The 25,417-nt window shown below is 42.7% G+C and overlaps 1 protein-coding gene across 3 annotated transcripts; it reads left to right on the top strand.

Moving 5' to 3' along the window:
• The first annotated feature begins 1,388 nt into the window (after nucleotides 1-1,388).
• On the top strand, nucleotides 1,389-21,999 carry SLC35F2 (solute carrier family 35 member F2). 3 transcript variants are annotated; one of them, XM_030477131.1, is made up of 8 exons: nucleotides 1,389-1,696; nucleotides 7,346-7,521; nucleotides 8,063-8,190; nucleotides 13,165-13,324; nucleotides 14,969-15,125; nucleotides 15,895-15,947; nucleotides 16,604-16,758; nucleotides 20,634-21,999. In XM_030477131.1, exons 1-8 carry the CDS (start codon nucleotides 1,491-1,493, stop codon nucleotides 20,850-20,852), a joined length of 1,254 nt encoding a protein of 417 aa, XP_030332991.1. In that variant the 5' UTR covers nucleotides 1,389-1,490; the 3' UTR covers nucleotides 20,853-21,999. The 3 variants fall into 3 exon arrangements, with proteins under 3 accessions (XP_030332991.1, XP_030332992.1, XP_030332993.1); XM_030477133.1 differs by lacking the exon at nucleotides 1,389-1,696 and adding an exon at nucleotides 2,559-6,118 and having other exon boundaries at nucleotides 20,634-21,770; XM_030477132.1 differs by lacking the exon at nucleotides 1,389-1,696 and having other exon boundaries at nucleotides 2,557-7,439; nucleotides 20,634-21,770.
• Nucleotides 22,000-25,417: the final 3,418 nt, after the last annotated feature.

The following is a 25,417-nucleotide window of genomic DNA, read 5'->3' on the forward strand; positions in this document are numbered from 1 at the left end:
AGATACAGGGTGAATAAAATTAAAGGCAAGGATAATAGTACCATAGTTGTGCAGCTCAGATATAATGAAATATAAACTTATTGTTGTTATAGATTATGGAGAATTGTGACCAGCATGACCTGACTCATAACTATCACAACACTGAAACTAATTTTGACAAACTGATTTCTTGCGGGAAATCAGTCACAGCAGGACTTTTATTGGATTAGGAATTCAAAGTTTTAAAATCCAAAACCTATTCTGTTATACAAGTGAATGAAAAATACATAAAATGTCAATATAATATAGAAATAGGTATGTATGTTATAAATATAGAAGTATATTTATGAATGGTCTTTTAAGACATAATTAATTGGCTTTTCTCTCACATTGATTTACAGCTTTAATATTATATGATCACACAGTCAAAGAGGGGATTTGGGAAGCAATCCTCTCCCATGTAGCCTTAGTGGTTAGGGCCTGGCCTGTGGGAAGTGAGAGGCTAGAATTCACCTTTCTGCTGGAAATGGACTGGCAGGCACATGAAGTTATAAGGATGACCTGAAAATGGGAGAATAATGCCTCCTTTACATTCCAGACCAAATGCTATGAGGATGGATGTGAGTAATTGCAAAGGGACATAAATCACATTACGAGAACAGTGATAGAGAAAATCACGTCTGAAAAAACCATGATGGTGTTGGGGGTAAAAAGATTAAACTATTGTGCCCTGTGGGGAACAGTGAGAGCAGACAGCAACATAGTCTTGCAGCAGAAAGGCTGCCAGCATGGCCAGGACCCACTCTCCAGGTGAGTTCAGCTGAGATGTGGGTTTGGATAAATGGGACAAGATAAATTTTTAGATGTGGGAGTCACCAGCAATAAGATGGGAAGCCAGAGCCTTATAAATAGAGGAGCTCAAGGCTGTGCATAAAGCTGGGATTAGTTAAACCTTAAGGGTTTACAGTAACTTTGACTCATGTAACCGGCAGATGAGACCTGGCCAGCCGCACATAAGGCCAGCTGCAGTCAGGCCGCCACATGTCCTGGGGGTCGAAGCCTGTGGCGGGGCTGGAGCCAAGGTGGCCTTGCACGGGCCCACAGCAGGGCACCGGGCTGGGGCTGCTGCCGGGATGATCCTCGGCTTGCCTGAGCTGGAGAGCAGGAACTTCACGTTGGCGCTTGCGGAGCAGCCAACCCTTCGCTGCTCCTCTGCTGTGCTCTCACCTGCACCAGCGGGTGCAGGAAACCTGCGGAGCGGGGCTGGGGCGGGCTAAGGGGAAGGACCACGAAGCGCATCCCGGGCCAGGCAGCAGTCCCCCCGCCCCAGGACGAGCCATGCCCCTCCCGGGGGCGGCCCCTCACCGGGCACAAAGCGCGGCGCGGCCGCCGTCAGCGGGGTTGTGTTTCGACATCTCGGTGCAGCCGCTGCTTCCTTCTGCTGCGGAGCGCCGCCCGCCGCCAGCGCAGCGCACTCCTTCCCTCCCTCTCGGCGGGCGCAGGGCCGAGGCATGGAGGCGGCCGCTGATGGGGCGCCGCCGCCCGGTGCTGCGGTGGCCGCTGCACCCGCGACCGAGACATTGCCCGGGGCCGCGCCGTCGCCCGGGGCCGCCGCCGCCGCCGCCGCCGCCGCCGCCGCCGCCGCCGCCGCCGCCGCCGCCCCCCCTCCCCCTCCGCGCCGGCTGCTGGCGCTGCTCAGGGCCAAGCTCTGCACCTGGTGAGCGCCCGGCCGCGGCCCTCTACGTGGAGCCGGGCACCGCCGGCGTCCCCGCTTCCGCGGGGGAGGAAGCGGGAAACAGCCTGTTTGTCCTCGGCGCGCTGGCCGGTAACAGGGTCAGGATGCGGTGGCTTATCTGTGCCGCCGGGAGAAGCCGGGCGGTGCGCGGATCCGAGCCAGGGACGGCCCGGTGCGGGCCCGGGGTTGCCGCGGGGAGCGGGCCGTGTGGCTGAGCTCTTTTCCTTTGATCCTTCGGGCGAGCCCTGGCAGAGGCGAGACCGGCGTGTGCGGGCGGCAGCCGGGAGAGTTCTGTGTTGCGCTGGTGGCGGGCTGCCTAAGGAGGGTGTGCTTACATCGTACATCGGGCGGACGTGAAGCGCAGCCGGGCTGCAGCCTGTAACCGCTGTGGTGGGAGAGTGCGAAGAGTCACTTCGGGATGCGAGAGCTGGGGTGGTTCAGACATTTTTGCAAGCGCATATGGTGACAGGACAAGGGGAAATGGCTTTAAACTGAGAGAGATTTAGATTAGGTATAAGAAATTCTTTACTGTGGGGGTGGTGAGACGCTGGAACAGGTTGTGCAGGGAAGTTGTGGCTGCCCCATCCCTGGCAGTGTTCAAGGCCAGGTTGGACGGGGCTTTGAGCAACCTGGTCTAGTGGAAGGTGTCCCTGTCCGTGGCAGGGGGTTGAAACTAGATGATCTTTTAAGGTCCCTTCCAACCCAAACCATTCTATGATTCTGTTAAGAGTGTAATCTCACGTAGGCGCACATACACTTGATTTTTTTAAATTTATTTTTTTTAATTTATTTTTTTTAATTTATTTTTTGTAATTTTGGCTTATATTGTTTTTATATATATATTTCTTACGTAATTTTATCTCTTCTGTACTCTTATCAATGTTGTTGTGAAGAACAGGTCATGAGGGCCAGAGAAGATAAAAGAACAAAATAGCTGAGGTTGAGGTGCGGAGTCCAGAAAGACTAATACCCCCTTTCCCTCCTTCCTTGAATCAGCTTAGACTAGAGACCTATCCAAGTACATCACTTAAAATGTGAGCACTGGTTGAGTATGGGAAACATGAGGAAAAAAGTCTGCCAAGTCTTTGGCAGGAATTGCATGCATTCCAGAGCTGGTCTTTGTGAAGCACTGCGTTTTGTTAGAGCAGAACTACATCCTCCAACCTCAGCGTGCAAGAGCTGCCATTCACTTACAGCCTTAGTTTCCATCTGGGGAAAAAAAAAATATCCGTGTTTAAAAGGCTTTGTTTTGGCTCCGGCTTCGGTCTCTAAAACTGTTGCATCAGACACCGGACAGGGGGTGCTGGAGCTCTCCTGCCAGCCTTGGGCTCATAAGCCGGAGTCCAGTGAGCGCAGTGCATGGAGGTGCGTGCTGGCCAGGCAAGCTTACTCCAGAGGGCAAAAGCCCGCTTTTCTCTTTTGCTTAAAAGTTTTGCTGTTTTCATATCTCATGCCTGTCGGGAATGCGCACAAAGGCAACATAGGAACTTCCTGAGCTGTTCAGTAACCTCACCTGTGCTAGCAGTTTTGCCAAAATGTTGCCAGAGGGCTACACTGAGTGACTGTAGTGATGATATTTGAAAGAAAATAAAGAGCTCAGTGACTTTTGCCAAGTATTGTCTGAGATACTGAATTGATTCCCCCCCCCCCTTCTTTTTTATTTTCTCATGTGGCTGGAGGCTCAGCCACTTCAGTTTTGCTGGAGGCCTTTCAGAGTCATAGGAAGGTTTAGTACTTCTGTGTAATATACTAGATCTTTTGGGATTTTTTTTTTTTTTGAGTAAAACCAGTAGAAAGTGTGCTTTTTGGTTCTGGAAACAAAACAAGTCTTCCCCTCCCCCCCCTGTTTCTTAACTTTTACAAATTAAATTGTCTTCAGTTTCAAGGAAGAACACTGAAAAAACACTAACTTCTGAAAAACGTTAGTACTTAAAAATAGTTTTTTCCTGTCCTGAGCTGTCTGCTGATCATGTTGGAATATGGCTTCGATCTGAACCTGCATTTCCTTTAACTACTCATATGAAAATGTGAGGTAATTCAAGTGAAATGGCTGCTCCCACCCACCTTCAGCATTAACTGCTGAACCCTTCCTGAAGTGCAAGTAAACTCTGTGTGTGGAGAGTGTTGCCAGGCTTTGCCTGTTAGTGTTTAACTGGTTGCAGAAATACATGTAATTTTAGAAAAGCTGTAGTTATTTTCATGCAAACAATCCCAATTATAGGATTTATTACACTCATAGCCAATAAAATTGTTAACTGTGGGTTTATTAGATTTTCTTTAACTTCCTGAGATACAGGCTCTGATTGTATTTTAATATCGGAGTCTTCTGCATTTCACGTGGAGCCAATGAAAGCCAGCCTGACTCTCATGATGTCAATAGCTGCACGTTGTTCAGCGTTAGTGTTAGACCAATTTGTGGCAAACTTTCACATTCTAAAAAAATCCCCAGATGACTCCTAGTTTTGCTCATAGCCATGGATATAGATAGCTAAGATGTGGTGGCTGAAGAGAAAGGAGGCGTAATTACTTAGTAGTTAACTACCAAGCAGTAAAAACCAACAATAACAACAAACCCTCAAACTCTAAAAGTAAAACGCCATTTCAGACCACTTACCTTGTGTCATCTGAGAGTCCAAAGTGATTTAGTCCTTACCAGTGCATTAAAAAAAGAAAGAAGAGCAGAGAGGATCAAGTTCTGGCACAGAAAAGTTAATAATTAATATATTTTTAAAAAAGATGATAAATTATTAATAAGAAAATCGTGGTCATCAATACTCACATCGATACTGGAAAGAATGGAAACTCATGTCTTTGAGGCATTTTTCTTGTAAGAAATTGTCTGGCAAAATGAAACCAATAGGATTTGAAGTTTGCTCTCTAGTTTTACAGAGGGTCAAACACTGCCAGAATACAGTGGTTTGGGATTCATAGAGGACATATTTTGGGGGCAGGCTTCTATTGTCAGTGAACAATGTCTTTATGTGGCTCTTCTGATCTTACTATTTGTATTTGTTTAGAAGAGAAAAAAACCCTGGAATTACAATAGAGAAAAATAAATAAGGGAATGAGGCAGTATGGAGCCTGCTTGCCTTCGGTACTGTGGAAGTAAAAGTTGCAGGGCTGTCGAGACGTACATTAACTAAAGAGCAATGTTTGCTGGTGCAGTAACCACTCATCAAACAGTTCTGTGGATTCTGGACCTGTGCCTCTTCCCATATACAAAAATGCAACAAGAGAACTCCATAGGTGCTTTAAACTGGAAAAACTTCAGTTATTAGAAAAGCTGAGGATCGACTTCGTGGAATTATTCCACTGCAAGAGGGCAGCCAGGTCTTTCTTGTTTTTAATGAATTGTACCTTATCTACCCTTTACATATCATATCCTGGAGGAGCCTTGCGTCACAGAAACCTATGTTAAACAAGCCAGATGCTTGTGGGTACCATTGCCTGTGCTTCTGCCCATCTCTCTGGCACTTCGTAGGTGGGGGAACGGGAGTTTGCATCCAAGAGAGCAGAGCTGCTGCCAGCCAAGGCAGCTTTGACCTCTCCTGCTAGTGTGTTGATGAGTGCAGTTCATTCTGTGGACTACGCAGGCTTTGCAGCTCTGCTCCAGTAAAACTGCGGCAGTTTTGCCCACTCACAGCTCTACTCAGGTTTGATCCCCACTTCCACACCCTCGTCCCAGCTAGTCCAAGCACGAGGTGAGGTTAGTCCAGTAAATTGCTAAAGGCTTGCTCTGTGCCTCCTGCACTGAGGGTAAGGAGGAAAGATTTTCTGCTTGTTTGGAGCAAGAAACTCTTTATTTGAATAATAAAAAGTACATACGCATTTTTTTAAAATGCCTGAAGCCACATTTTTCATGCATTGTTCACCACATTATTTCTTCCTTAAAATTTCAATGGACCTTCTGGTAAAGGAGCCAGAGTTCACAGGGCTGGCAAAGGGTGAGCTGTAACCATCATCCATGCCTGCTTGAGAGAAGAGGTAGCACAATCAAATCTTTGACCAGAATAAAAAGAAATTCAGTGTAACAGAAGTGAGGTAGCTTATGTGATATATTAATTCTCTAATGGGGATGTGCACTGTTGCTGGGGTTGGCAAAGCAACCTGTAGCAAAACATGGGCTCGGATGTCTTGGAAGTGCAGCATGGCTGAATTTGCAGAGATTTGCTGTCTCATCAAAATGGACTTGAAGGGAAAAATGTGCCTAGCAGCGTTTTTAGTCAGAAGTGCTTTGAAGTCAGGCAGAATTGAAAACAAGGTTCATGCGGCTGAATTAGAATCCATACAAGGAATATGTCTCCCTTCCAAAGGGAGGGGTTGACTGTGTGATTTTAGTTGGCTTTAGCACCCCTGAGCACATCCTTCTAGTTGCCTGGCAGCCAGATTGCACAGCATAGCTGGGTGAGCTCATACTTACTACGTTAAAGTCACCCACCTTGGTAAAACAGCCAGTGTTATTGCTTTCTTCCCTTGCTCAGTTAGAGTAGGAACAAATGGGTCAGTTGTGCAGACAGCTAAATTCTCATCAGTAGTTTTCAGAGTAAACAGATTAGATGTGAACTTTGCAGATCTGTATGGACAGCACAGCACTGAGTCCCTGACACTGTATATTGTGAGTATGCAGGCAGAGGCTGGGGTGGTACAAATCTGCCTAGCTCCACTGGCAGGAAAAACAGCAAGCCAATAGATACATAGTGATCTATGTCTAGCAGCATCTGGAATAGTTCACTTTCATTACGTGAAGAATTGCTACTAAAAGAGCATGATCTTTCCTTCTGAAAGGATTGGATTTAAAATGAGTTGGGATTGCTAACGTGATCTTTGACCAAAATGTGTTCTTAACTCCATCCTCGATTACAGCAGGACATGATGGAATATAGCAGAAAAAATCCACAATAAGTATTAATGATAAGAATTCTTATCATAAGAAAGATTTTTTTTGCAGTGAGAGAAACCAATCACTGGAACAACCTCCCCAGGGATGGGGTGGAGTCCCCAGTGATGGAGGTTTTTTCCAGATGTGACTGGACAGGGTGCTAGATAATCTCCCTTTCCCATGAAAGGTTGGACCAGATGGTCTTTCGAGGTACTTCCAACCTGGGCTGTTCTATGATTCTATGGTTAATACCTTTGTATTTGTTTAGCACTGCTCAGCTTAGGGTCTCAGCTGACTCTCAAAGGCTCAGGTCTTGGAAGCGCCTGAAGGCAGTTGTGCCTTATCTTGATCTTGAAGATTTGTGTTGACCAAAGTCAGAATGAGATTCAGTGGAGGACAAAGGATTCAACTCAGGCCATATGTATCAAAACCTCTCTTGATGAGAATAGATCCTGCCATTGGTTTAAGCCTGCCCAGAGGAGCTGCTTGAAGATCCTTGCAAATTTTTGTGGTATCCATCGCTGGTGGTTTGAACTGGCCTCATTTCTTACATGGCTGTCCTGAGGTTAGACTAGATATTCTGTGCAGACAAAACCCTGCTTACTGGTAAATCAGAACAACATTGGTGGGGAATATCTATCTAAAAAAAGGCATTTTCCGTGTAAAACTAGCAAATGCTTTTTTTTTTTTTTTTTTTTAAGCAACTTGAATGTCTGATTCTAATCTTACTGTGTTGTCTTTTATATTCACAGGTATATTTTGAAAACAGTAATTCTGGGCCAGATGCTCTCCTTGTTTATCTGTGGGACTGCTGTTACAAGCCAATACCTAGCAGAACAATACCAAGTGAATACTCCAATGTTTCAAAGTTTTATCAACTATTTTTTGCTTCTTTTAGTTTATACAACAATACTGGCATTTAGGACTGGTATGTGAAATATGGGAGATTCTGCTTCATAATTTATTTTTTTTTTCCTCTTCTACATTTTCCTTACAGATTTTGAAAATAACTCAATACTCATCCTAGTTTTTTAAAGTTCCTGCTGAAATTCCTGCTTTGTAATAACACATGGAAATGAATTTCACAGGTTAAATGTGCATTTAATTTTTATTTCGCTTCGTATCTGTTTAAAATTATGTGCTCTTTGGTTTCAAGTATGTGATAGTAAGGAAAATAGGCTTTGTTGTAACAAGCTTCTTTACCAGAGGCTATTTAATATTCCTCCTATTCTTATTAATTTACTCTTTAATCAACTCTGGTCTTGTGGGTTTTTTCCTCATGTGGAAGAATTTCTGTGCTTTTCAACATTTGCGTTTTCTTGTCCCTGGCTGCATTTATTGTATCTCTTTTAAGCAGGCGAAACCAAAATTGAGCGTCTCGGTAGTATTTATGCTTCTAAAAAGCAAGATTCCTGCACAGCATTTCGTTGGAAGGAAACACATACTGATTACTGCTTTTTTCTAAACAGGCAGTGACAGTCTTTGGCAAATTCTGAAACAGAGGTGGTGGAAGTATATAATTTTGGGACTGGCTGATGTTGAAGCCAATTACATGATTGTAAAAGCCTACCAATACACGACCCTCACAAGTGTACAGGTAAGGACTGATGTCTCTTTTTGAACTGTAGCTTTTATACAGTCTTGGACTGGTTTCCGAAATGAGATTCATAGGACAGACATGAAAGCTATTAAAGCCTGAAAAAACTTTCCGGTATCTATTTTCTCTCTGTAGTACAGGGAAGAGCATCCCGCATCATGGATAACGTTTCCAGGAAGCAGAGAAAATTGGCTGGTATTACCCAGTGCCAGCTCTAGAGTTGGACTCTAATTATTTTGATAGAAAGCACTTCTAACTCTTGTCAGCAGCAAGAGTTTGCTGACAGCCACTCAGGTTTTTCTCCTGACACAAAATAAAGCTTTATGACCTGGTAGCACTCACACAGCACAGGCTCTTGCTGGTGAGAGTGAGGGAGATCTCTTGCCTGGTCCTAGAAGCTGTGGGAGGCTTTGTGAGATGTAACTCCACACATGAGGACATACTAGTAGTTAGCTGGTGTTGCTGACCATGCATTGAGGGCAGCCCTTTGGCTTTTGGATGTGGCACTTCAGGCCTCTCGCTGGAAGAGGTGGAGGGGAGGTAAGTGTGCCAGGCTCCTGAAGTGACAGTAGACATCCTCTGCCATGCCAGTGCTTGGTGCTGTATCACCGTACTAGGATGGATCTTGTATTATGAAAAAGCTTTACAAGCAGGAGGGCTAAGGCTGGGGTTTCTTTGTCACCCTATGCAGACATAAGCTGCTGGAAGAGTTAGTGCCTTCCTCCTGCCTCCAACAGCATGCTCCTGGGCGGAGGGCCAAATCCCATGAGCAGACTGGCTCGGGGCATTGAGCAAAGTCAGAGTAAACCATGTCTTTTGCTGGACTATTGTCAGGCCCAAATTAGCTCACTGTATGGCTCCACAGTTGCTGTTGGAGCAAGGGAGGAGTGTGTCTGAGGCTGTGCGAGCCTGTGCCTGCTCTTGCCAATGGTGGATCTGTGGTTGGGGTCATGGCCCCAACTCACCTGAATAAAAAATGTACCATGCAGAATTTGCTGTAGGTTGGAAAGGAGCGTTTAGGTGTCAGTGTTTTGCAGTCAAAGTAACAGGGTTAATATTTAAAAGAACTACCTGTAAAGCAATAAATTCCTGTGCTGTGGGCTGCTTTTAGAGAGCTGCAGTAAGTTTTTTGCACTACTGAAGACCATTAATATTGCCTGTTGGATTATTACTGTCACACTTCCACTTCATACTTACATGTTATATCTCATTAGGCCTTTAATTTCCTTACAAATAAGAAATCAAAGAAATCAAAGCTTTAAGAGTGACACATTTCAGCCTCAAGGTCAAGTTAAGCTGATAATTGAGACACTATCTGATCATATACTTTACAGCTGAAAAAGCCAGGACTTTGATCCAAGCTCCCAGAAGTAGTAAAGCTATTCCCATGATTTCTTTCATAGCAGTTATGAAAGACTAGAGTGAGTAGGTTGTCCAGTCCAGTTGCCAAACTGAAGCATTTGCCGAACCTTTTTCCCATGTGGTAACCCTCAGAGTGATGCTGCTTTGTGTCAGTTTAGTAATGGAATTTGTTATAACTGCCTGTTGCTGTAAGGTTTCTTGCATATTCTCTGTAGTCACCAGTTTCTCACCACTGGTAGAAACGAAATATAGGACAGAAAAATGCCTGTGATTTGGTCTAGGCATTTGCTGTCTGTCAGTAGCAAGCAGTTCTGCAGCTCCATGAGAACCCGTCGTTCAGAGCATCTAGCCTGAATGGCCTGTCTGCAGCACTGGCTGTGAGCGGATGCCCAGGGAGCGTAAAGCAATGCAGGAGTATATGGCATCTTCCTGCATACAGGGTAGTCACTGTTACAACACTGGCTGGCTAGAGCTTCAGCTCAGCCCTGTGAAACTTATCTTCAAACGTAAGTTTTCTCAGCTCAGCAAGGAACTTCCATGTATTTTCTCATGCATGCATACAAAAGCAGAACTGATTTTCCTTTAGTTGTCAAATACTAGCATTACACGGAAGAGGCTGGGAGATTTTTAAGGAGATAACATTAGGATGGGAGTGTTAACCTCAACAGGCGAAAATGCAGGATGAACTCCTGGGGCTCAGCTGGAGGCTGCCCCGAGGGAGCCTTGTGGGGAGGAGAGCAGGATGAGCTGTTGAGCTTTCTTGCTCACAAAAGCTGTCTGGAGCTGGCAATTATAAGCAAACCAATGACCTCCAACAGTCTATGATAATTTAGTAACCATGTATTAAAGCACCTTTTAATAATTTACTCACCCTACCTTTAAAATCTCCTATAAACAGTATGGCCAAAGCCGGGCTTGAGTCAAAACATATGTAAATTAAATCAGCAAGTTATCTGTCTTTTCCCGTGTAAAAATAGAGAGTAGAGTTGAATAAGATGAGTTTGCTGGGGCTCCACTGGCGATAGTAATCAGTGCCACAATACTTTTGTAAATGTCATAAAACCTGAATAAATAACTTCTATTCTTTTAAATGGTTCCATTGATATAATTCATTGCGATGTTACATCTGCTCTGCACCTCTTTGATCTTGATCCTGTACAGAAGAGCTCTGTAACACAGTAGATGAAGGGAAGGCAAGATCCAGAAGCTGGAAGTCAAATTTCTTCTGTGTGTAATTGAGGATAATTGTCACCTGGAACAGATTACCAGGGCATGTTCTTCATATTTGGTGCCTCTGTGTGTTGGCTGCAAGTCCTCTAACCAGGATGCTGTAGCTGTACAGTATGTTATTGGTCTGGATGCAGCAATTCCCCATCCAGCATTACTGAAAGAGCTTCTTGTTCATTATGTACTACTCCCTTACATCCTAATTAACAAATCTTTTTAAAGGGTTTTTCTTCCACTCTTTGAGTTGAAAAAATACTTGGAGGTTGGAAAGCTATGTAGTGACATCTTAATTAATGGGGAAGTAAAAGCTTACTTATTAGTAGGAGAGATGTCTACTACCAGAGGGGTAAAAATTTTGCTTACTAATGTTCGTAATATTTCTGTTTGTCAAAACAGTCAAATTTGGATGAAATGTTAGAAGGTTTTCTTGAGCCTAGACTAAAAGTAAGAGAAAAAGGCCTGTGACTAAGTAGAAGCTCTCAACATGGTATTTTTTCAGTAGAGCAAAGTTGTATTGATTATATGATATCACATATTAGGACTTGTGTGGTTGTAATGTCTCATAATACAGCTTAGGCAAGTGCTTTTGTCCTCCAGGACAAGCTGGAGGCAATCTAAGAAGTGAAAGCAAATAGATGGAAGGATTAGAGGCACTGTTAGGATTTAATCTGTAATAACTCCCTTTAATGCTATGCTTGTAAGACTTTCATATGTGTAGTTATGAACAAATAAAACGGGACGTACCATGAAAGTCTTAGGAGTTTGGTTAAAACCCTTGGGAACGATGGCTGAACTAACGAAAGCAAGCATAGAAAATTACTGCAGTGGTGCACTTAGGCAGGCAGAGGTTGGCAATGAACATTAAGGACTAAGGGCTCTTGTAATGATTATGCCCCAGTCCTATTGACCTGGACCTAATACTTCGTAGGGACGTCAAGAGGCCAAGTTTTAAGGGCTGACATTTGAGAGTAATTTGTGAGCAGTCTTTGGAAGGCTGACTATATGTACTGGGATAATGATTGGACTTAATATTCTTAAAGGTCTTTTTCAGCCTATCTGATTCTATGATTCTGCTGTAAACTGTTCCCTTCTATAGTTTCACAGTACTCTACTGATGAGGGTCAGAAAATACACCTTTTTTTGCCTGCAGACAAATTCAGAAGCAAAGTCTTATTCTGTTAAGTATTAAACAAAATATGGTTAGCTTAACATTCTTGGTATTACTTGGTTATTCTAGAACATTATGCTCATCTTACGCTGCAGCATAGTTTTCTGTATTAACTACACAGCTAACTGTTGACATTTTCTGTGATAAAGGAGATTGGGTAGAAGATGGATGGGTCTAACAGCAAGGCAAAGGCACGTACGAATTTAGAAACATACAGAAAGGGAATATGAAATAGAGGAAAGAGAAGTCAGTGTCATTGCTTGTCACGAAATGCAGGCATCCTTGAACCATAGTTGTTCAGTCTGCTCAGTGTCTGCAGACACATCTGAAGTGCTTCAAAACTCCAGCTGCGTTGTGAGTCTCTGCTGGTGGGGTGTGGGTGAACTAGAGTGGGTTACCTGCTGCTGACTAACTGAGAGGCAGCTCTAACACAGTAATGAAAATGCATTGGTGGCTTTTACGTGCTTTTGTGGGAAGCCAGAAGATTGGGAAGGTGACTTTAGGAAAGCTGTTCTGTTCTTCTCTTCCTATCTTCCTTCTACCAATTTTGCACATGGCATCCAGCACGTGTACTTTTTTTTTTTAATTTTTTTTTTTTTTACTTTTTTTTAACTTTTTTTTTTACTCTTTTTTTTTTTACTTTTTTTTTTTTTTTTTTTTTTACTTTTTAGCAGGATCTAATTGAGGGGGAAAAAATTAAAACTAAAACTGCCAGGTCAAATTCTTGTCCTAGTCACTTCAATGTAAAAACAGATTACTTGTATCTTTCAGTACTTCCAGATTTTTACTTTGTGCTCATGGAGCCTGAAGTTCTAATTACAGATTTGGAGACAAAAGCTGCTGGGTAGCAAAGGAAATGTTGGTGAACCACCTCCTTGTGCTGCTGTCATGGGGAGCAATGTGTTTTCAGAGCAACATCCTAACATTCATTTGTGAAGCTGCAAAGATTGATTAGATCCATCATTAGGAGAGTTTCTAGATCAGTGCCTTCCTACCAAGAGAGGATGGATCCCCTGCCCCAGGTCTCCTTTCACTTGAAAATACTTTTAATGGCAAAACGTGGGTCTGCCCTCTCTTTTAAACTAATCCGTTGGGTTGCTTTGCTTTTATTAACATGTGATAGTGAAAAAATTAAGATCCTGTACATTTCCGTTCTGGATAGTGCAATTGAGATTTGAGGTGAGTTTCTAATTCAAACTGTTTCTCTGTACACACAGCTCCTGGACTGTTTTGGGATTCCTGTGCTGATGGCTTTGTCATGGTTCGTTCTCCGTGCAAGATACAGGCTGATCCATTTTCTTGCTGTTGCTGTCTGTTTGCTGGGTGTAGGAACAATGGTGGGTGCAGACATTTTGGCAGGGAGGCAGGACAGCAAAGGTAAGGAGCCCTTTATTGTGGCGGGAAAAGCTAAGAGATGGTTCCTGTGGTGGGCTAACTTGTTAAAGAGAAAGAGGAGCAAATACAGGGGGAGTGGGAAGGATGCAGAAGAGGAGAAGACACACTGCTATTTGTATTTCTTGTCCAAGAAGATAGTGGCTGAGGAGCTGCTGATTTTATAGGGAGTTGTGGAATTTCTTTGCTTGTAGGTTTGGATTATCTCTTAAAAGAGAAACACTTGTGTTAAGCTTAAATTTTGTTGCTGTTCATCAAACAGCACAATGATGGGCCTCATTCGTGAGAGCTTGTTCACTTTTACTAATCTGTGAGATGGTGTGATAAAGATGCTGCCTCTCCCTTCAAACTTTGGCTTGCTTACATGGAATCAGCCTGCTGGCAGCCAGACTTTTGATGTGCAATATTCTATGAGCACAAATAGCAAATAAGAAGTTACTCAGCAGCAGCTGACTTCTCTGAGGTACCTTTAGCAGACCCAGCAGGAGTGGTCCACGTATCCCCAAGGCCCAGAGGTTACAGCTTGGAAAGCAGGGGCTTACTATGGGAGAGCAAGAGGGGACGTGGACTGGGATTCCTGCGATTTCTGTGAGGGCTCTGGGGACCAGGATCCAGCTGGGTGCAGATAAGGGCAGGTCTTGTCTGCGTTATGACAGATGCCTAAATCAACCCATATCGTAGTGATCTTATTTTGAATAAGAATTTTGAATTTTGAGAGCCAGAGGGTATGAGGTAAATTTCAGGGCATTGCCTTCATCAGGCAGCATAGAGGTAAGCCTGTTTGGTGTTATTTAGGGGCCTCTCTGCCTTACTGTAGGTAAGACATTAAGACAAACTGAGGTTTAGCTTTAATGCTATGTGATACAAGTATCTCAGTCCTGAGGGAGAAAAATTTCTTTCCCTGAGGCTTTAAGACAGTTGTGCTTTATTCGCTGACCTGGGTATCCTTACTGCTGCTTACCCTCACATTGCAGACATATTTTCTTAGTGATTGCCAACTGGCTCAAGAAAGGAAAATTTAAATCAATTCAAGGGTTTAAACAACAGTGATCCTCTTGCCATTTAGGTGATGCATAACAGCATTTACTTGACGAGTGTTTGTATCACAGGGAGTCCCATTTGCACAGTGTAAGTAAATCGCAGCAGGACACACAATACCACCCATCTGCAGTGCCCACTTAGGGCCTTTCATAAACCTGAAGCTGAGTCCAGATCTTGCTGAGATCAATAGACTGATTTTAGCAAGGCTTGAAGCAGGCCTTACTGCAAAAGTGGGGGCAGTATTCAGAAAGGTGAAGAGCATCTCTAACCGGGAATTTTCTCTACTCCCTAGAGTGCCTTAGATCAGCAGAAGTAGAATTGGACCAGACTATACAGCAGTGGCTTGGTAGGATGAGACGTAAATGCCAGGTTTAGTTCATTCCAGACTGTGCAGGGTGAGGTGAGCAGGTAGCAGTCTGTATTAAGACACCAATCCACTCACCTGCACACAGGAGCTATTTCCTTTCCCCTTACCCTGGAAGGCACTAGGAAGATGGAGATGTTAGAGTTAAATTTGCTTGTCTTTTTAAGCAAAGTTAAACAGTTTTTGCAGCATTACCCTTACTGTGGATTAATATTTCTGTACAGGTAGTGACGTGGTGATTGGAGATGTCTTAGTGCTTCTTGGTGCTTCTTTGTATGCCATTTCTAATGTGAGTGAGGAATACATTGTGAAAAATCTGAGCAGAGTGGAGTTTCTAGGAATGGTGGGCTTGTTTGGGACTGTTGTCAGCGGTCTACAGCTGTAAGGATCTAATATTTATTTTAAAACTAATTAAGACTATTCTACAGATGATTGCTTGTCTACCATGAAATGATGTTGTTGTTATTCATTCTTTGTTATGTCTGCATTTGGCCCATATGGCAGCCCTTCCACTTGAATTTTATATTTGTTGCTGATCAGCATCTGTTTTATATCCTTTTTATCTGCACTGCTCTTATTACAGCAATTCTAAAGCTGAAATCCTGCAGTTGAACACATATGATACTTGGCTATATTTTGATTTTGTTGATCTTCATGGTGACACTCAGTATGCTGAGGACTGTTCACAGGAGTGAAATTCTTAATGGATTTTCTCTGTGGAAAAGTTTAGGAAATAATCGTTAGTAGAAGGTCTTTCATGTTAAGCTTCAGTTTAAAATGAAACCATATATACTCTTACAAATAACCATGTTGGAGTAACAGACCACATTCACTTAAGTCTGTCTAATGAATTCTGTGTTCGTCATTTCTCATCATTAGAGTTAGTAATTTCCTTCAATGGTATATCAAGTAAAATGGAATCTCTGAAGGATGAAAAAGCCTGGAAAGAAGGCATAAGAATTAAATAAAAGTTCTCTTGACTTTCAGGCACTTTAAAGTCTTTTTCATATTTGTTAGATGTTGGAGTTAGTGCCATTCAATAAGATTTCAAACAAAAAATGAAGAAATTGTAAATCAAAATGTGTCTTATTAATTGTATATGATACCTTTTTTTCCTTTTTACTGTATTATATCTTTTCTCTAACTCTAGAGGCATTGTGGAACATAAGGAGATAATGAGAATTCAGTGGAACTGGAAAATTGGTATGTGTGTGACAAAAATGACATGCACTGGAAAACTATAATCATTAGACTTCAAGTGCTGGGGTTTTCATTTTTTTTTCTGGATTTTAAGCAGCATTCTTATTGTCACAAATTTTAATTCCTGCAAACTTTGCAGCTCAGCAGAGATCAGCTTTGCAGGCTTGAACGTGAAAACTTTGAGCTCAGGTTTTGCATTTTACATATAACATGAAATAATTTCTTAAAATAAATTGAAATAAGTAAAAACCAAACCTGTTCAATTACGGACATGTGTTTGGTGTTCGAACATCACAAGAATATTTTTTCTGTTGTCCTTCCTAAATGAAATGCTGGAAAAATGGATTTTGTGACATGTTTTGACCTCAACAGAACTGTACGTTATTAAGAAATATGCCACTAAATTTCTTCAGTGAGCTCTTACATTAACTAGGAAAGAATAAGGACTTTCTTATATAGATACAGTTATTTTTTGCAATATAGGATAGTCTTGGAAAAGCATTTCTTCTGTGTTTTTCTTAAATTTAGATTCCCATATATTTTAGAAGACCTTATCCTAGAAGATAAAAATGCATGGTTTTAAAGCATGTAAAGAATATTGGTGTTCTTTAAAATCATTATTCTGTGCCTTAGGAGTCAATTGTCATCTTGTTTTGCAGCTTTGCTGTTCACAGCCTTTGCCCTGTGCATGTTTGGGCTGTACAGCTTCATGCCCGTAGTGATTAAAGTTACCAGTGCAACCTCGGTCAACCTGGGTATTCTGACAGCCGATCTCTACAGTCTGTTCATTGGGCTTTTCCTCTTTTATTATAAGGTAAGTACCTGAATTCTTTGACTGTAATTGCAGTTACTTTTTAACTCCAAAATTACAAATAAAGCATAATGCTCTTAAAAGCCCCTAAACGGTTGTTTGCACTTGTACACTTCTACAGCTTGTGTCATTCATCATTGGCAGATGTCAGTCAGAGGAGTCATACTTATTTAATTACATAGCATTGCATCATTAGGCAGGACTGATTTTCAAACAACCTCACACTTGAAGGAATACGTTAGAGTTAATAGATAGTAAATAATTTCCTGATGTGTTCAAATGGTAAAGTTCTTGCTGTAAGCCCTGTGTGGAACTGTACATTAGATTCGATTCATCTCTCCAAGTGTCCCAAGAGGGGGTTTGAATCTCCCTGTCCTGAAAGGCATTTGGTGTCTGAGAGAGGAGCAGTTTGGCATGATTTCCAGAAATTAATATTTTCTTTTAGAAATCTAATCTCTTCATTACCAATATCTTGGAATAAGAATCAAGCTCTCTCAGTGCTACTGCCAAGGAGAGACTAAAGGAACTGGGATAAAAAAAAAATCAGATAAATGTGTAATCTCTGTACACTCTTCAGAAGGCAGTTACTTTTATTGTGCTCTAAAATATTTTTGGTAGTGTCTATTCAAGCTAAATGACAGTGCTAAGAAGATTTCATTCCACCTTGCGGTTTCCATCCAGAATCGTTTGTGGGAACCTAGCTTGTTACGGCAATTGGAGTAATTGAGTCAGTTGCTCAGTGACTGGAAGGGCTTAGTGAGAAGCTTGTGAAATTTGCTTAAGAGCTTAATTTGTGTTATTCCGTGTGGTTGCTTTCTCTTCAGCATTATGGAGAGCCAGAAGCTCTTAGGTCAGATTTGTTTCTGAAAATGAAGGCCAATTTATTTTGCAGTGTGGAGGACTGGTAATGGTAGGGTCTGACAGCAGCTAGGTTTTCCTTTTCAAGAGTCTCTTAGCTCAGCTTTCCTCTCTGTTTTGGATTCCAACATTTGCTCCAAGCTACAAAGCTATTCATTAAAAATGTATATAGAAAGCAAACTATACTTGCATCATAACAACTAAAAAAGTACTTTCTAAGTCCCTTCCAAACATGTATTTTGGCACCCAGATAACTTCACTAAAAAAGCGTTTATAAATTTATGTTCATAGTAAGGAGGAAGAAGTAAGCAAGAGCCTTGGAAGGGATATAAAAAACTTTTATTCTTCATGATCTTTAGCTTATATTAGGGAGAGGTTTTTCTGGGAGCAGATCATCTCATAATTACTATCTGCAGGGTATTCTGGTAGCAAAAAGGAAAAATGAATTAGAGGAGGCTTTGGGATTGTATTATGAGAGAATTTTGGATATTTCATTAAAACACGAGCTTCCCTTGAAGCAATAATAGTTTAATAATCAGAGGAGGCCCTTAGTGATATGGTTTAGTGGTGACCTTGGCAGTCCTGGGGTAATGGTTGGACTTGATGATCTTGAAGGTCTTTTCCAACCTAGTTGATTCTATGATCTGAGATAGCTTAGGAACCAAGAACTGAGAGAGCCTAATTTTGACACAGCTTTTAACATAACTCTTAGCAGTAGAAAAATGTTACTGCCAAGTTAACCATGCAGTTTCTTTATCAATGGGGCAAAGAAACCAGGCAGAACATTTCCTGGATTAAAAAACACCCTGGACACAGGAATCTACAAACAAAAATGCAAGGAATCGCTGTGTTCCACATTACCAGATGGTATTTCATAGCAAGCCACTGAAGGCTTGGCTGGGCTGCAGAGTGGAGCAAGGCCTGGAGAGCTCTGAATTGCTGTGGTCTGAGCCTGCTCTGAAGCAGAAGCAGGACAAACATGCTGCAGCTACGGCAGAGACTGGGCCCAGAAATTAATGAGGTTTTGACTTGTGCGTGGTGTTTTGCTGTCACACTCACCTTTTTAGCCCCCACCGTGTCTGCTGAAGGTGAAATGTGAATTTTGCATACCTGTTTTGCTGAGCTGTTTTTTCTCTTTTACTCCATAATGGATCTTTGGTGTGCTTCTTCCTAATGAGCTCATTATATAGATACCTGTAATCCCTCAAGAGATCCTAAAAAAGGTTTTCCAATGCTTCTGTTGTATGAACTGCTATGGAAGGGAGTATACTGCAAATACAGACGCTAGGTGGAGTTATAGTCTTCCGGGATCATTTAAAGTGGTCATTAGGCTTGATAGTATGGGGATATAAATTGCCCAGGTACAACTCAAATCAGGGTCTGAAGCAATGAAGTTGCTGCAATATTTGAGGGGGAAAAAAAACCAACCCAAAACCCAAACCCCAAAACAAACAAATCACCCCCAAAACCACCCCAAGCCCCCTCTTTCCCCCGAAACTCCCAAACAAACCCAGCATCAGCAGCATGGTTCAGGTTCACCTGTATCAATAGCTGCAAACATAGGCAGGCCTAGAATCACAGCTGTGCTGCAGTAGCTTTTTTGCCCTGGCTTGGTGACTGTGTATCCACTCATTGAAGAATTAATTCTAAGCAGGATCAGAGACACCTACTGCCTGTGTGCACTGCGAGAGGGGGTCTGGCAGTTACTGTGACTGCCCCGTCTTGCCTGCCAGCCACATGTCCTTGGCTACAAGCACACATTCACTCATGGCCTTAGGTAGCACTCTGGAGAAGTTGTCTTACCTTGATGCAGACCCAGGCTCTGCCTGTTTGATGGGAATGGGTCAGTTAGGGTAGGACAATGGACACTGCTGGTGCCTCCATCAGGACATCTTCAGATCTTGGTGCTTCCTTCTGTGCAGAGCCCAAGCTCCTCCAGGCCAATGGCCAACAATGTAGGGAGAGAGGATGCTTACCACAAGGCCACTGTGTTTCAGTCTGCTTTTCCTTTTGCATGGTGCTGTCCAAGGGTTTTTGAGCCAAGTGACTGCCAGCTAGGAATTGCAATGCCTTAACTGTCTATGCCTCAGTCTTTTTTGGATCAGAGTCCACTGTCCAGGTCCTGCCATTCATTTCATCCTGCTCTGCTGCTTGATAAAACATATTTTTCAAGCATGTCGAAGGAAGCTAAGGAGGTTTGGGAATGTTGACAGTGGAATGTAGGATGTGTTATGTCCTTCATCCTGCTGTTTAATCAGTATGATTTGGCAAAGGCAATATGGAGGATTTTAACAAATCTGCTGAAAAAGTGTTCCTGGCTGTGGATAACTTGAACACTCTGTATTATTGAATCTGGTGTTACGAAGTAAGCATTTATTTTTCTGTCAAGGTGAATGAATCTTGGCAGTTGTTGGACTTCTGACAGGCAAGTGAATGACAGTGAATCAAATGCCTCAGCAGTTCATATTCTTGCCTCACAACACTTTTAACAAAACACAAGTGCCAAACTTGTAAAAGGAGCCCCAGTCTCCCTCTCTTCAAGAACTTGCTGGGTGTAGAGAGCAAACTGGTTTTAGCCCAGTAATAACATTTATCTAGCCCTGCAGATGGTTGAGAGCTGTGCAAAGAATGAGCTGCTCTGGTGACTTGCAGTAGGATGGAGAGATTCATCTCTTGTCAGGACCTGAAATATTTGGCTGTGCTGAAACAAAATTCTCATGAGGTACAGTGTTTCAGTATTCACATGTTTAAACAACTGTCCTTCAGTATCCTTCAGTATGTAGACCTAAGGAAACTCACTGTCCAACAGTGTTGAGATGTGGAGAAGAGCAGCCAGAAGCTTGGGACTATCAGTGAGTGGAGGTGTTGATTTTTGATTCAGATCATGGTGATAATCCTCGTTATTTTAAAATCCTCATAATTTTAAAAGGAAGGATAGCTTTCACATTCTTAAAGCAAGGCAGCATTGACGTTATTTACATCAGAAAAGATTTAATGTGTCGCTTTCTTTCCTCTGCTAGTTTTCAGGTCTTTATATCCTGTCCTTCGTTATCATCATGGTGGGCTTCGTCTTGTATTGCTCCACTCCAACTCGAACAGCAGAACCCACTGCCTTGCCACAGCCCAGCAGCACTGGTTTGGACAACGCTGCGCTGAAGCTCGATGAGAATGACAGTGAAACCCCAGCTGTAACCGTACAGTTCACAAGTGGAGAAGCTGTGGTGGTCAGCACTGGGTAAAGAAGTGTCAGCATTCCGAAAAAGAGCCTTTTTCTTTTTTTTCTTTTTACTGCCAAATATCCCTCAAATTTCAATCTGGAGAATTGTTCTACTGCCAAGGCGTATGTCATGCTGCACTGGTTTTAATGCACTGAACAGACTTTTAAGGCCAGATCCTCAATCAGTGAAACTGTATTGATTTACCCTTGCAGCAAATCTGGCCCTCAGAAGAAGTCAGAATAGTGTTTATGTGGAGCCTCTGCAAAGTGAGAGACTGTTATTTTTTAATGCTTAATTAACTTAACAGCAAATGCTTGGGGGAAAAAACTAAGCCAAAGCAAGCTCCCAGGTCACTAAATGGAGCAAATATATTTTATATTGCATTAGGGACCTAAATCTGCAAGATGCAAGATGCTCTCTTCATGGTTCCCACCCCTCAGTACCAGGTGCCCTCAAATAGCATCTTGCAAAAGCCACTCAGCTTCTCACCGCATCTAGTTCTGCAAGCTGTATTACGTAGGTACACCTTCCATGTGCTGATGGACTTCATTCCTCCACTGAAGGACTTGCTTCTTACATTCCACCCAGATGTTCATCTCTCATGTTCCTGCACTCCCTGTTGCAGCTGGGGCTGCTACGAGTATTTTATTTTGAATTTTGCTAGTAAAGGAAGTTAGAATGTGTGTTTTTATAATCCCTTCTTTTTCTCTCAGTGGCGTGTTGTTTGGTGCATTCCCACTAGGTGGAGGAGACCGAGTCAGGCCCTTGCTCTGTTCGATAAGAACCGAATGTTGTTTCTCTGGGTGAGACAGCAAAAGGGTTTGAACTGAAGTTCACTTCCTAGTGAATGTCTCCCTGAAATGGGACACATTTCTGCAGAAAGATTTGAATAAAACTGGCATTTCCCGAAAAAAAAAAAAAAAAAAAAGGCATATTAGCCAATCTTCATTGCAGCAATAGTGAGTGACATCATCTCCAAAAGGTTAAACGCTTCCAGTAAATTCATTGGCAGCTTTCTTCCCCGCTTCATATTTACAGTAAATGATTAAAAAAATACGAGGCTGCAGTTTTAACATCAGTAAAATGGGGTTTTATTTTATTTTTTGTACAAGCCTTTGTAGCTCAGGTGTATAAAGTAACACAAGAATAAAGTTTCAGCAGCTGAAGAGTTGACTGTTGGTTTGTTCATTTTTTTTAAGCTAGAATTTGTTGCTCAAAATTATATTAATTGATTTTACTGACCAAAAGATTCTTCTAATGCCTGAGCTTTGCCATAAGACATAAATATGACATTTTCTGAAGATACTGGTGATCAAAGGACACAGACTGGTTTTGTGTACTTCTGGTGTAGTTTGTTCAAGCAAAATAATTCAGCAAAACCCAGACTTTATTTAGCGATAGAAAGAAACAATGTTCAGGAGATCCTACAGCAACAAACATTGCCTTTTTGCTGAGTAGTTGATGCATGGAAGGCTGAAGAGGTGCTGGTGTTGTATGAACAGCATTTGTGCCCAGTTGTCTCTTGCTTTACCACTGGAGTAAGATTCACGTCATGGATGGAGACACCTAAACCGGTGCATCTGCACATCTAAAGCTGAACAAGCAGCTGGAGACCAGGTGGGGTAAGGAAGTCTGATGGCAGTAGGTACCTAAGAAAGGCCATCTGGCTGAAGTTGTAGTTCTCCATACCAAATTTTAGTTATCTACAACCTGGAGCTAAGTCCTACCCACTGTTAACCTGTGTAATCGGTTAACTATGTGCAGTAACAGAGCAAACAGCAAGCAAACCTATAGGCCTATAGATGAACGTTCCAGAACTCTGCGCTTAATGGCACACGGTGGGATTCAGCTCCTCAGTGTGGCTAGTTATGGTCCTGTCTAAATTGCCCCTCTGCAGGGCATGACTCAGCTGGTTCAGTGTCAGCTGAGGCACCCTATGGAGTCTGTGGCATCTCTTGGGGCTGGCAGATAGGACCCAGGGACTAGAGGAGACCTGTGGCCTGGAGCAGATTATGGAGGACAGATGAGATACCTTGGGATATCTGAAATGGCACTGCAGCTTATGGTTGAGACACTCAGTGCTTCCTTGATGTCTGGATGGGGCCATATGTGATTATTTTAGATGCTTAGCCTTTCCACAATTGAAATTGGATGAGATGAATCTCAGAGGGAGCTTATGGGCCAACCTGCATGTTCCTTCTGTGGTCGCTGGGTGGCATTTCAGCATCTCTCGTGTTTGCTAACACAGCTCTGTGTGTCCAGTGGTTGTGGAAGCAGTTTGGTGCACCTGCACGTCCCATATGCAGTGCAGCACGGGAATCAGTCTCGTTTTATGCACCTCAGGAAAAATAGCAGGGCCCTTTGCCCAGATGGTGACTGTGAGTTGCTGTGCAACAAAGAGAAAGCACGAGGCACAGCAGCTGGAGTTATAACAGAAGTGTGATGGAAAGTGTGGTCAAAGGCTGGTGCCAGTGGGTGAAAGCATTGCCTTAGCAAATGGAAAAAGTAAAGATAAGTTAGCTCCTAAGTTCACAGCATCCCTTCTGGTAGTTCCCAGCCAGAAAACGGCAGGGGGAGGTTTTTCCTTTGTGCCAGAGCAAGGAACAAAGGGACATTTGGCCCACCAATTTGCTAATGTAGTAGCAGCTCCATCTGAGGATGATGCTTGGCTGGTGTCCTGTAGTGCTGGCATGAACAGGAGGGGACATGGCACCTTCCCCAGGGACAATCCTAGAGGTTTTCCATTAGCATGAAGTAACACAAGCTTTTACAGCTTGTTTGGGGTGGACCAGGTCAGGTGAGACATCTGAAGTGGTGTGGATCTAGAGCAACCCGTACCTGGACAAGGGAAGAGGTGACAGCCTGAAAGGCATTTCGAAGGGGCAGAACAAATGCTGAAGACAGGGACCCGAGTGAGCGAGCAACTGAAAGAAACAGCTAAAAAAGGAAGACATCCCATGGCTTCTACCCACAAGTTGAGGCTGTTCTGAGGAGAAACTGCTGCAGTGAGGTCCAGGTACTGGGCAGAAGCCTGGCCTTGCAAAGTCCTAAAGCACAGCGTGCTGGTCCCCTGAACCTGCTCTGCCTCGGATGGGGGCCTGATACATCACCCCTGCTTGCTGTCTGTCCTGTGAATCGAGAGGAAGTAGGTGCAGATTCATTAAGAAAGATGCATTACTTCAGAGCACAAGTGACACATGCATGTATAGCTCCTGGGGAAACAAATGTTCACTTAACAAACCGCATATGCCAGATCATCTGGTACCTCTTCAACAAGGTGCATGGATGAGTTTAACATACATCTTTCTAACACTGGAATAAACTGAATAAAGAAAAAATCCAGCTGTCACTTGCATTAAATCCAAGCATCTAAATAAAAATGTGTGACATCCAGCCTCCCTCCAAGGTTTGGTTACAAGATGTCAAAAACTATCTGGCATCAGAATGTCATTGTGTGTTGGAAAAAGCAAAAATCAGTGTGGCAGTAAATTGAGTGCTGACATTATCTGTGCTAGAGTTTGAGGGAGAGAATGAGCTTTTGGATATCAGCTATTTTAAGATTTTTTTGACCTTTCCTAACTTGCACATACTCAGTTATATATGATGCGGTGTCTGGGACAAGCATATCAGTTCTTGTCAGCACCATTCATTCACACTTGGTGTATTGGGGGATATTTCATTGTGTTATACATATCTGTCTTGTAAATATCTATTTCAATTGATTTAGGAAGTTTGACAGAGACAAGCTGCACAAGCTGCATGATCAATCATGAGCAATTTTGAGCAAGCAGACAGAGATTCCTAAAAATGCAAAGTGAAGGATCCTGGGACCGTGTTGGTTGTTCACCAAAATACAACCTATTGGCAATTTAAGTGTTAGACCTGATGAGCTGTGATGTTACAGCATTTAATTTTTAACTTGAGGCTATACCTAAACCTACATTTGTCAGACAAAGAGCATCTGAGGTGCTGGAGTCTTGCCCTCCTGAGCTCTCTCTTTGCAGTCCTTGGAGGGAGGAATTCAGCTCTCCCTTGGAAGTACCAGTATTTGTTTATTGAGATTTCTTGTTCTGGGTGCCTAGTTTTAAGTGGAACCAAGCCAAGTCTAGAGATCCCAACCAAGCACAGTACTCTACTCTTATGGGCATTGGTGTCTGTAGTAAAGGGCTATCCAAGCTGGAAGTTTTACAATTTAGGTGAGAGATGAAAGAGGCACAGAGAGATTTGCTTAGCAGCTATGGGAGGCCCATGGCTGGTTCAACACATTTGTGTGCAGCCGTATCTGAAGTGTGCATCCTTCCCTCCTCTCCAGATACAATTTAATTTTTCTCTTGTACAAGAACATTCAAGACTGAAAGTTACAGATTTTATAGAAAAAAGCCAGAAGGAAAAATGGTTTCTTGTACGACACAGGTCAACGCACTGCCTCCAGTTGCTCAGAATTGAATGTGTAGGTTTTAGCTAAGTTGCACCATCACTTTACAATCTTGACATTGAGTTCCCAGAGCGATATCAAATTCATCTCTTCTGAAAACAGGAGAATTGATTTTTCTCAGGAGCTGGCTCTTAGCTATATAAAAAGAGAA

This window comes from Strigops habroptila, chromosome 2 (genome assembly GCF_004027225.2).
Source record: "Strigops habroptila isolate Jane chromosome 2, bStrHab1.2.pri, whole genome shotgun sequence".
NCBI lineage: Eukaryota > Metazoa > Chordata > Aves > Psittaciformes > Psittacidae > Strigops > Strigops habroptila.